Source organism: Callorhinus ursinus, unplaced genomic scaffold (genome assembly GCF_003265705.2).
Source record: "Callorhinus ursinus isolate GAN/ISIS: 27379988/994484 unplaced genomic scaffold, GSC_fseal_2.0 scaffold6, whole genome shotgun sequence".
NCBI lineage: Eukaryota > Metazoa > Chordata > Mammalia > Carnivora > Otariidae > Callorhinus > Callorhinus ursinus.
The window spans coordinates 29,639,037-29,652,174 of NW_027397068.1; the positions used below are offsets into that span (position 1 = coordinate 29,639,037).

The following is a 13,138-nucleotide window of genomic DNA, read 5'->3' on the forward strand; positions in this document are numbered from 1 at the left end:
CTTAGGAGGATAAACTTTAAATTGTGTCATATTTTCTTGAGTTGAATTCAACATATACATATATATTTGTAAAGTTGAAGGAAATCTCAAATCACTAATCTTTTGAGAGAAAGAGAGAGAGAGAGAGAGCATGTGTGTGCATGTGAGTGGGTGGGTGGGGTGTGGGGGGAGGGGCAGAGGGAGAATCTTAAGCAGGCTCCACACTCAGCACAGAGCCCAACCCAGAGATCATGACCTGAGTCAAAACTTCTTAACCGACTGAGCCACACAGGTGCCCCCACTATCTAATCTCTTGTTCTAGGCAAAGCTACCCAAAAGAACAAAGCAAATCTTCTGTTAATTAGAACTATTAGGAAATTTTTTTTTAATGTCCAAACTATTGCCACAATAGAACTTAGTTCCTCATTCTTATTCCACAAGGAGTACGGGTCATTAGTTATTTACCTAAATAACCCCCAAATTACCAAGTTACCAATGACCTCATCTATCAGCTATCTATTACTGTTGCACTAATGCTGTATGAAATAATCCATCTCAAACCTTAGGTACGAGACAATAAGCATTATTTTTTTGCTCATAAATTTATAGGTTAGTTGAACAATTCTTCTGAGCTGGGCTAATCTTAGCTAATCTTGCTCATCTGTTTACAGCTGGCCAGTGGGTGAGCTTGTGCTTGGCTGGTCTAAGATGGTCTCACTTGGCACAGCTCTCTGTATGAGGTTTCTGATCTTCTAGCAGGCTTAACCTGAGACAATGCTATTGGCTAGAACAAGTCTCAGCAACACTCAGATCCAAGGCGGGGGGGGGGGGGGGAAGAACCCATGTCTTGATGGGAGGAGCTAGAAATTGCACTGTAAAAGGATGAAGACTACTGTCACTTTTACAGTCCAACTACAAAAACTTCACATTAAACAATCTAATATTAATGCTGCTTTCCCTCCATCCTTTAATCTGGACTGTGTAAACATTAACAACTCACTTTATCATTGCAAAATATAATTAAGAATGCTGTTAAACTGAAGTCAAGTTGTGTTGAAATTAGACAGCACATTGAGATTTTAATTTAAGAGCATGAGTTAAAAAATACTGATTTTTGTGACCTTAGGATAAAATGATATAAAAGCTACCTTACATACCAGACAACATGAATCTCTTTAATTAAGAAGAAATTATACAGCTTAAGTGGTTTTAACATTTTTTGCTTACTATCTATGTATTAAAAGCCTACTTTATATATATTTGATAAATTATCAGAAATAGTTTGATTCAAAGAGCAACACCCATGAACCTTTAAAATGAACCATTTATTAAATCAGACTGTTAATTCTTAACAGTTAATGTAAGTTACATGTATGTTTATGTCAGAGTATTTCACATGGAAATTTTTTAAACTCTTATAGGCAAGCAAAATCGTACCACACAATATATAAGTGGAAAGGGGGTGCTGCTAAACATTCAAATAAGGCAAATATTTAAAAACGGTAAAACAATAATTAAAAAAAATTCAAGCATTCCTTTAAGAGAATTCAATACTACTAGCTAAGTGTACTTTCTGAGTGTATTCATATAATCAAGGCAGTGTTTCTTCTTTTAAAACATCAGGAAATGGAATAAGGCTCATTAATAGATACAGCTGCCCTCAAGATTTCAATCTCAGTTGCTTTCTTTAAATTAAAATTCACAAAGTGCACAATTAAGGTATCTCAAAAAACTGAATCTGCTACTCTAACAACAGCTGTCCATGCTTAATACTTAGTGGTTTTTTGACCAAATTATCTTTTCAGGGAAAAATAAAAAAGATAAGCCACTGTAAAACATTTAGTTTGAAATGTATGCTATTATTTTTCTTAGAAATCAAAAATTATGGAGGATAAGGGTTATTTATCATAAGGAAAAGAAAGCAAAACACTGGAATGACCAAACATTTTCAAAGAACAAGCACCACAAAGGACATTTGCATTCAGTTTTGTAATATTTATCAATGCATTTTTCTTACTCCAACCAATCTACTTCATCAAATTCTGAATCATCTTCTGAATCACTATACTCCACAGCAATACGGCGAGACAGGATGGTGGCAACATCATTTTCAATGCGTTCATGTTTAGCTTCCTGTTCACGCTGCTCTTCTACTTTGCGTAGCTGAATACCTGATATAGAAAAACCAAAGCATTCATTGTAAACCAAAATACTAAATACTACATATTATTAATCTTTCTGGAATAAAATCAAATACATGTGAGAAATACTACCAGGAAAATGAAAAGCAAGATCTATTAAAAAGAATTTGAAGGGATCATATTTGGAATCATATTAATTTGGTCAATTAATTCTTTCATTATCTATAAAACTAGTTGGTCAAACTTACCAGCTATCCCAGTGAGTATCTACAGTTTATTTAGCCATGATGGTCTACTGTGCCTCCCTACTCAGCAGCCCCCCTAAAAAGTTAACCAGTGGTCAAATGAATGTTGTTGAGTATATTTCCTGTGGCTTTATTCTCCCAAGGAATCGAGGGAAAGGCGCTATTATTCATTCTATACTGTTGGTGCCTGGCTTAAAGTAGGTGCCTAGGAAATGCTGGCTGAATAAGAGGAAATGCTGGCTCCTGAGAGAGGAACGTTAATCCTATAAAGGCATCTGGTAGAGCAAGTGTCACTGATACACCAAATGGACAGCCTTAACACTGAAGAAAATACCATTTTTAAAGGAGTTAATATACATATTAAACATAATATAAAGGGTTTTAACTAAATTTTCTGTAAGTCTGATATTTAAATTTCTCATTTATTCCATAAACATTTTAAGAATCCCTACCAAAGTATGAAAATAAAATAATTAAATGTGATATATTTTCTGGAAAATGATTTAAAATATACGTTGAACATAGCTTTCCTTTCTAAAAACCATTTGTGAGGGGCACCTGGGTGGCTCAGATGGTTGTGTGTCTGCCTTCAGCTCAGGTCATGATCCCAGGGTCCTGGGATCGAGGACCCCATTGGGCTCCTGGCTCGGCAGGAAGCCTGCTTCTCCCTCTCCCTCTGCCTCTCCCCCTCCTCATGCTCTCTCTCTCTATCTCTCTGTCTCAAATGAATACATAAAATCTTCTAAAAATAAAGAAAATAAAAAATAAATAAAAACCATTTGTGCAAAAATATCATCTAAAATTTTATAAGTGAGGAAAATGTTACTGTGTCAAATATTTAGAAAGTTTCTAATGCTACCATAGCAATGCTCTCAACGGCCATGAGGCAATTACCTTTTCGTATTGCTTCCAGAAGTACACTCCTGGCGTCACTGATTACAGGTAGAGTTGATGGATGACGCTTTGGCTCAGAAGCAGGTATAACTTGCGATGGAGGAGATGGAGGCATTAATGGAACATGGGGACCTGGGGCAGTAGATGGAGCTGGATGGAGCCCAGAGGGAGGATGGGTAAGAGCTGCAGCTGTGACAGGGGATGGTGGCCGAATGCCAGGCGGAGGCAGAGGAGGCGGTGGTGGGGGTGGGGGCAGCCCCTGGACTTCACCCTGTGGGAGCGGATGAACTGGTACAGTCTCACACACTGGGGCAGCCCTAGCGACTGGCGGAGAGGGCTGTACTAGAGGGGGTGCGATTGGAGGAGGAGCTGGGTGCAGAACTCCAGGGGCAATCTGAAGAGGAGCTGGAGGTGGAGGTACTGCTGGAGCCTGCAAAGCAGTGGCTGGAGGTGGAGGCGGGGGAGGTACTGGTGGGGGAGGAGTCGAAGTCATTGAGGCTCGCAAGGAAGAAGCTGACAAGGCAGATGGAAGAGGTGGTGGAGGAGGTGGGGGAGTGGGGCTCACAAACACAGGTGTCCTGCCTGTAGCTGGTGACTGAGGGCGATTTTCCATCAAACCTGTAGCAGAACTGAAGATAAAGAAATCCTAGCAAGTTATTAAAAGAGAAAGAACCAACCACAGGAAAGATACAACTATCAGTCATTGTATCAGGGTAGATGCATTAACATGTTCCTAAAGAAATTAAAAATTCTTCAGTATTTAGGGTGAAGGGAAGGTAGCAACAAGAAAATGAAGAGGTGGTGCTTTCGTTTGTAATATTCTAAATGGTCTCATCCTTCCATGCACCTGTCATATACACTCAAGCATTTTATGCTTACTTTGATAAATAAAATGTTCAATTTTATGCTGTGATAGGAGTCTTTATAATGACTCAACATTTATCATATTACAGTATTTGTAGCAATACCTGTGGCCATTAAACGCTGCATTGATACTGAAGCTATTAAGACTCATCATATGTCATTTCAGTTAAATCAATAACAACTAATTACAAGCCACAAAAGGAAATTTATGGCTCTCTTCCTTCCTGAGGATGGAACATCAAATGACTCAGTGACAGAAGGCTGATTTTTTTAACTGAAAATTATAAAGCTGGTCTCTATTTACCTATTAAAAATTTTATAATCTGGGTAACAATGGACAAAATTCAACTTCAAAATTGCTTTACTGAAAGATTATTGCCTCTTTTCTCTCAAATTCTCGGGAGTATTCCCCATAATAGCAAATTAACACTTAGAATCACACCTTTGGTTCCCATTTCTTAGTCCTTTACCACAGTCCAGAAATTCTTAATTTTTATTAATATACTGCACATCATGTGCTTGATAAGAAAGCTATAATAAAATGAAATCATCACACTTTAATCTTTAAAGTAAATTCTCATTCACTAAATTTTCCCCGAGAACGTGTCAACTGCTCTCTGTTTTTGTAAATAAGGTTTCGTTGAAACACAAACAGGCATTTATTTATGTACAGTCTATGGCTATTTTCACGCAACAATGGCAGAGCTGAGTATATAGCTGTGACAGAGAATGTATGCCCACAAAGCCTAAAATATTTACTAACTGGCCTTTCAAGAAAAAGGTTACCAACCCCTAGGAACAAATATCATGTGCCTGTCCCAACATACCTGATACAGGTTGGTATGGGTTTGGCATCCCCTGCTCCATGCATTGGTGGAGGTGGAGGAGGTTCGTGGGGTCTGACTAAGACCCTTTCCTCAGCTCTAGTCAGAAGCTCACTCATCTGACTAAATGGCAAGGCAGAAAGTGAGTAAGATCCATCCATATGGTCCACATATGTCTGAGGTCTAAAAAAAAAAAATACAGTATCAGTGTATTTTTCTTGAATTACTGGTGTAGTAAAGTGTTCTACAGGAGATATTTAACATGTATCCTTTGAATGCCAATATTTTAACCACTACTAAGAAACTTTAGAAATTTATTACTGCTTTTAAAACAAAGAATGCTGCTCACAATGCAACCTACTAATAATACTAATTCAATTCAAAAGGATAAAAAGTATTACATATAGAATCTTATAAACAAGAAAAGAAAGTAATTAACTTTTGGCAAATTGTGTTCAAAGCTATCTGTCTCTCTCATTTTTTTCCTTTAAAACACGATGCCAATGACGAAAAGCTAGAATATGAAAACTGGAATTTTCTACCATTAGGATATCTCGTTGCTCTCTTAAACCTAAATGACTTCCAAATGTCTTTATCAGTGAGAAAGGCCTCCATGATACTAGCACCACGGAGATGGCTAATTATATTGTTTTGTCTTTTTGGTGTTTGTTAGGGTGGTAGGGTACTCAGAAAATAACTGAGTAACAACAAAGCAACATGTGACTTAAGATTTATAAATATTTACTGATTGTAGTGCATGCTGGGGACGAATGTACACAAAGGAAGTTAGAAAATACAGCTGACTTTGAACACAGGTTTGAACTGAGCACATCCACTTACATGAGGTTTTTTATTTTATAGTACAGCACTGTAAATGTATTTTCTTTATGATTTTCTTAACATTTTTTCTGTGGCTTACTTTATTATAAAAGTACAGTATATAATACACATAACATACAAAATATGTGTTAAATGACTATTTATGTTCTCAGTAAGGCTTCCAGTCAACTGTAGTCTATTAGTAGTTAAGTTTTTGGGAAGTCAAAAGTTACATGTGGACTTTTGACTGCAAAAGGGATTGGTGCCCCTAACTCCCTCATTGTTCAAGGATTAACTGTATTGTACTTATGTTACCGGGTAAGGTAATATCATAATTACTTAACAGTAGTAGAAAAAAATGTTTATCTATAGATTACTTTTTATTTATTTATTTATTTTAAAGATTTTATTTATTTGACAGAGAGAGAGACAGCGAGAGAGGGAACACAAGCAGGGGGAGTGGGAGAGGGAGAAGCAGGCTCTCCGCTGAGCAGGGAGCCGGATGAGGGGCTCGATCCCAGGACCTTGGGGTCATGACCTGAGCCGAAGGCAGACGCTTAACGACTGAGCCACCCAGGCGCCCCTATAGATTACTTTTTAAAATAAATCTCAATCCTTTTTGGTCTTTTTCTTCCAGTAATGCATATAAATAGTATCTTACACGTATATTACTCCTAAACTTGGCCAAGATATAAGCCTAATAATTTACATGTATTATTCCAAAGAAAACTTTAAGCTCTTTTCCATTCAAAAATCAGTAACTATAATATATATAATAATAACTATACTCATTCAACTATACACAAATTCCTTTACAGAAAGATGCTAGTATAATGTTTAGTTAGGATAGCATGTTACTTAGATGGGGCCATGGCTACTGAGAGAGGAAAAAAGACCTATTCTATAGTTCTGCAAAAGGGGATGAGTAATGTTGTTTAAAATTCCTGATGTAACTGAGATGGGAGATGTGGCATAGAAAGGGAGTCAGGAGAAAGAAAAAGGAACAAAATATTACCCTTTCTCAGCTCATATTTTATATGTAGTGAATCAGTAATATTTCAAAAACATTCCAGACCCCATTCCTCTATTATGAAATTCTAGCAGACTCTGCCTGAGAAAGCATGGAGACTTCATATGAAAGCTAAAACAACCCTGAAGATCATCTATTCCAACCACCTCTTTCTATAGATGACAAAACTAAAATCCAGGTATGAAAACGACTGGCCCAAGATCAGACTTTAGTAGGCTCACAGTGGTCAGGGTTTCAAAATTATTTCTATAGCTAAAGCAGGGTCTGCTGGTTCAACAATTCAGGACCTAAGAATTAGAGGCATAGATATTAGAAACAGAGCCAGTATTTTATCATTAATTTTGTTAACAAACAAACAAAAAAGAAACCTTGTTTCAAAATGAGAGGCTGGGCCATTAGCAACTTCAATATGCTTATGTAGGAGATCAGCATCATCTTCCGCCAGCTCCGGGCCTTGGGCCAGCTTCTGCCACTCTCTCCGCCTGTCATGAGGCGCTCTCGGCACTTTTTCTGGTTCATGAGGACGATCTAGATTTTTCTGCTATAACAGATGTATTAAAACAAAGCCAAATGCTGAAGGGCTAAGTTTTTAAAAAGATGTTATAACAATCAAAATAAAATTCTAACATTAATACTGAAAAAGACAATGCCATCATAATATAGTTAAAGTAACACAGAGAGTTCATTGGTACATTCAGAATTAAATCTTAGCTAGCTTGCTTCCAATCCCAGTTTCTTTAACCTCTAATTTGAATTGATGCACCAGATAAAAACAGTATGCCTAAATAATAAAATATGAGGTCAGAAAGTCCTTTCGGATGAAAAAAGATTCACCAATTCTGCTCCCACATCTATTAGTTTTTGCTATAATGAGTGAAATTTCTACCATTAATGGCACTAACTCTAACCAAAACCTGAAAATTTAAGGCTATGTAATCTGGAAAGTGACCAATTAGCTAGCCAATACAATTATCCAATTAACCCATAACAACTGTGTCCCTCATCAGAAACAGGGTATTCAAAAATTAAAACACAAAATAATTCAAATTGTGGGAGAAAGCATAGCGAGGTCTAGAGTTGGTGTAACAAAGTCAAATGCCCAAAGGGGCCAAGCAGATCACATACATGAATGTGAAATGTTCATGTGAACATTGTAAAATGAATGAAGAAAGTCAGGTGTAAGATGGGGATTGTAATGAAAAAACAAAACAAAACCAGGCATGCCCATTCAAGGCTTTCCAGTTCAAGAATTTTAAAACCACTGTGTGTGTCAAACAAAACACTGACTGCAGGCATAACCTGAGCTTCCAGTCAGTCACCAGTTTGTAAACTCTGGCTAGAATGCTGGGATACTATCTAGTACAGAAAATAAAATGAAGCCACTATGAGGGAAAGGGAGGAGAGAAGAGATAGTTACAGGAGAAAGAGAGGGATTTTGCCTCCTTCATAATTCTGCCTAAATCCCAATTTTGCTTCCTCTTTCTTTATTTCCAGTTATCATCAACATGAAATAAAGGAGATCCAAGTGAATTTTATTACCAAGTAGGAAATGGCAACACAGCAGACAGACAAGAGGAATTTAGTGAGAATATAATAATCTTTCCAAAACATTTAGGATATGATCTGTGGTAAGAAAATATAACTTAATCTACTTTGCCAATATCTGCACAATATTCCTTCATCCCTTCTTACCAGAATGCCCTTCTCCTCTTCCCTGGTCCACTTAATTCCTGTTTGTTCTGCAATATTTATTATAAGCTTTGTTGAAAGTGTTTACCAACCCTGTCTTCTGGCTAAAGCAGGTGCAGTTTTGTGCTACCTAAACCCTCCACACATACCTCTGTTATGGCGCTTATCAGACCATATTGTAATAATCTGATTGCTCACCTGTTCCCCCAGTAGACTGTGATCTTCCTGTGTGGTTATAAAGACCTCAGTATAAAACTGTCAAGATACAAGCCTAAACAAGTTCCCCGTATGCAACAAAACACAAATACACCAAAACTAACTTCAATTTTTTGAATCTCTTTTAATACCTTCTGTTTCCTCTTTTCCTTCCTCTTATCCTCTGTATCTTGCAACATTTTTTCTTTCCATAGATCAAAGAAATACGAAGGATTGGTATAAAACTTCAAACCTTCTTTACCATCATCTCTGAAATGTAAAATATCAAAACATGTATCAGTAAGACTTAGGCAATCAGAATAATTTTACTAAAATGTTTTTTTCTCTTACATTAATGAAATACAGCATGTGTAAAAATACTGACAAAATAAATTAGAATGCTGCATCAATAAAATATTTCTCACGAATCAGACAAAAAACTAAGGACAATGGAAAAAAAGGTGTTTTTCAGAGTTGGTGTTACTAATCTGAAGAACATCTGGACAATTTTCATCCCTAACTTGTGCTGAATACCAACTTTTCTAAAAGTCCTTTGGGAAATTCCAATAGTTACAAAAGGTTCTGCCAAAGATAAAAGCCTGAAAAGACAATAATATCATTTAGAATAGGGAAATTATACAGGGTTTCTGCCAATACTCTAATTTACTTATTATCTCACCAAATCCCAAAAATATCCTTTAAAACTCATTCTAGTAATCACAGTTATTTTCATCCAATGACTTGCATACTGACAAAACAGTTTGAGATAAATATCTGAATACCATTTTGTTCAGGATATGTGTTGTGTATCTTAAATTACCCATTTAACCAATCATGTGAAAGTACCCCCAAAGAAAGCCTGAGGAATTCCAGATTTTATTTTAAATGGTAAAAAACATTTTAAAAACAGATACTGCATATGCATTTTGTAAAAACTTAATGCATATAGATCAAGAGTAGGCACGAGCAAGCAAAAATGATATTTATTTTGTTACCGTGGTGGAATTTTGAGCTCTTCATTTTTTATTTTTCATCTGACCAGCTATTACATTAAAAAGACAGTAACTCTTTGCCCCTTCATATTAATAAGTCTGCCATTGGCTTTGATTAATAAGACTTCTTAAAACAACTCCCTTGTATAAGTCTTGTCTTCTGTATGCCAGAATCTTAGGAATGTACCTAGTGAATAAAGCAAAAGTTTTCTAAATGTGGTGGATGAAGAGAGTTCTGTGTTGGTGAAAAGCCCAGTGACGTAAAAAATGTTTGGGGATAGACTGCTACAGATTTGGACTGAAATTCTGCAATAAATAGCCAGCCTTCATATTTAGTAGCCCACTGACCTATAAGGAGTGAGTATATTGAGAGGTGGAGGCTGTTCACAAACATCATACGTCTCCTGTAATGGAATAGGCAAAGTCTTGCGGTCGAAAAGCTGCTGATCTTGAATTGTAGAACTTCGGAAAGCTTTCCTCATTGTTATATCTTGCAAAGACACTAAAACAAAAATCAAAAATGTATTTTATTTATTTTACTAAGTGGATTTCACATAAATACAAATTCACAAACTGTATTTGTTTAAGAGTCAGCACAGCTCAGGAAGTTGTGACTGTAGAGGCTTGTAAATCAGGAACCCCATTTTAAATGTTCTATCATTATATCCCAATATCATTCCAACCAGGTAAGTTTGAAGGCACCTTTGATTTCTAAGGCTCAGAAGGCTCTAATGATACCTGAAGCATTATCTACATTTCCCATCAAACATCTTTTTCCTACTTGCCATCCCCAGCCCCCACTAACCCACATTTTTCTTCTTCCTCTTTTTAAATAATCTTTTTTCCCATTTCCCCTTATTACTTTTATTTAGCTTATATCAACAACACTAAAGGAATTACTTAGTCTTCAGTGGCATTCTGGGCTAAATATACTGTTGACCTCTATGCTATCTAGACTATAAATATTATACATATGCTTTAAACTTAAAACAAACTTTGCCATAAAGAAAATATTTTCAAGTACCAGGGAATCTATATCATCATCTATTTCACTTATGTTTTATCTTATACTGTAAGGATCTCTACTTAGCTATAAGCTCTTGAAGACTGACACTGTCTTGCACATTAGTATCTCCAGTAACCAGCAGAGCTCCATCACATACATGATAATCTAAAATAACTTCATTTACTCATTTTCTTTTGGACTATGCAGCATGTTAAAATAAGAAATGTAACAAATTAGTATGTTCTTAATTCTTAGATTGACTTTTTGATATTAAAAAAGTAGGTGATTTCTAACATATTTAATATGGCTCTAAGTATGTAGACAAATGCTTTATACCAGAGCAAGGCCAGTACTACACAATTCTAAAATTATTCTTCTCCCTAAAATAGTATCTCTATCATCCTCACAAGTAAAATTCACTCAGCAAGAACCTTTGGATCTAGGAATAGTTGGAGCAAATGTGGCTCTGCAATGGCCACACCAGGACTGTCTTCCTAGTATTCCACTGCTGCATGATTTCTAACACACTTTCAAAAACAAAGTAAAATTCAGAGAAGGAAAGAAAAAAGTTTTTTCTCATTATCACTAAAGAATGATATGAGATATTTAATGAGTATGGACTATTTGTGCTAAATATTTTCACTAATTTTTATTTTACTTAATATTTGCAACAATTCAATAAGAGAAATTATTACTCCACTTGAAACATAAGAAAACCAAGACTAGGAAACATTATATAACTGGCCAAAGGCAAAATGGTTAATAAGCAATGGAGCCAGAACAGAAAACCCAGATCTGTCTGCCTCTGAGACTGATCCTTTAGCCCTAACACCACACACTGTTCTCTGGCTCCTGTCAGATGTGGCCTCTGTTTTCTATAATCAAAATGGATCAATTCTTGCCACTCCCCAACCCCACTTATTTACCAGAAGTATATAACCAGGATGGAACCTAGTGTTTAATCTTTCTAAACTTTCTTAGTCAAGGATGTAAAGAATGTATAAAGTAATAAGCACTTTTTTAAAAAACGATTTATTTGAGAGAGAGAGAGCGGGGGGAGGGGCAGAGGGAGAGGGAAAGGGAGAGAGAAACTCTAAGACTCTGCACTGAGGGTGGAGCCCAACATGGGACTTGATCTCATGACCCTGAGACCATGACCTGAGCCGAAACCAAGAGTCCTACACTTGACCAAGTGAGCCACACAGGTGCCCCATTAATTGGCAATTCTCCATCTTTAGCCACTCTCATTTACCATGTGTCTTAACAGGCCACTGTGACAAAAGCCCGTCCAGTTGCCAACAACGACATCTGGTATTTAAGTAGTATTATGTAACACAGAAAGTCAACAAAATATTTGTAAACATAATTAAATATAATTATATGTCTTTGTTTAAAAACTCATTTTTTACACATTTTCTAAATTATAGTCATAGTTCTCACCATTACTTAAATTATTTAACAGTAATTTAGAAAACAAAAATACTAATATTACACTCCATAATTTAGTATTGTCTTCATAATGTTATTTCATGTGAACTGAATTTAAAAATCTAGGTTAAATAACTTTGAAAATTTCTTCTTTCCAACAACCCCAAAACGACATCAGATTAAGCAATTCATCTTTTAGATTCTGAATCCTTCTCCAATGCTCCCCATAATTTTAAAGGAAACTATGAAAAATTGTGACAGTTACTGGCACATTAAAATTTTTTTAAACATTTAAACATATCATTTAAGTTACTTAACTGTTATGTGTATTTTTGTTTTCAATTTTAATTGGGGTACTAAGATATTTGTTGAAATTTAACAGTATTTTGAAACTAAGTGTTAATTTTTATTTCTGTTACATATAGGAACTACCTCTGTATTTCTGTATTATTAGATGGCATATATTTATAACTTAAATGTTTAACTTTAAAAATTTTGGAGGTAAATTATATATTTGAACGTATGGTCATAAAATACTTTTTCGCTAGTAGCAATTATTTCAAGAATTTCTTGAAGTATAATTAATATACATGTACATGCTTCAAAAGATATCACTAAGAAAAATCACCCACAGAACGGGATGTAAATCATATATCTGATAAGAGACTTGGATCAAGAATATATACAGAATTCTTATAACTCAAGAAAAAGAAAAACATTCCAACTTAAAAATGGGAAAAGAACCTCCAAAGAAGATACACAACTGATAAGTCACTTAAACCTGATTTTAAATCCTAGCTTTACCACTTCCTGCTGGATCACTTGTCTTTAAATGGTTACAAGCCATGAGAAAAAGCTCAACATCATTAGTCTTCAGGGAAATGCAAATACATTCTACAACATGAACCAATAATGAAAATATTAGGTTAAATGAAAGAAGTCAATCACTAAAGGCCACATATTGTATGATTCCATTCATAAGAAATGTCTAGAATAGGTAAAACCATAGGGACTGAAAGTAGATTAGTGATT

The 13,138-nt window shown here is 35.6% G+C and overlaps 1 protein-coding gene across 8 annotated transcripts in view; it reads right to left on the reverse strand.

Annotated features, from left to right (window-relative positions):
- Positions 1–1,285: 1,285 nt before the first annotated feature.
- WASF1 (WASP family member 1) overlaps positions 1,286–13,138 on the reverse strand; it is a 66,734-nt gene continuing 54,881 nt past the window's right edge. For 7 of the 8 annotated variants that reach the window (XM_073893771.1, XM_025863913.2, XM_073893770.1 and 4 more), the window contains 6 exons: positions 10,021–10,174; positions 8,833–8,950; positions 7,165–7,337; positions 4,951–5,130; positions 3,260–3,888; positions 1,286–2,150 (listed from right to left, as the gene is read on the reverse strand). In XM_073893771.1, coding sequence (XP_073749872.1) covers positions 1,993–2,150; positions 3,260–3,888; positions 4,951–5,130; positions 7,165–7,337; positions 8,833–8,950; positions 10,021–10,174 — 1,412 coding nt within the window. In that variant the 3' untranslated portion in view covers positions 1,286–1,992. The remainder of the gene's footprint in view (positions 2,151–3,259; positions 3,889–4,950; positions 5,131–7,164; positions 7,338–8,832; positions 8,951–10,020; positions 10,175–13,138) is intronic. The other variant, XM_025863920.2, reaches the window with a different exon arrangement.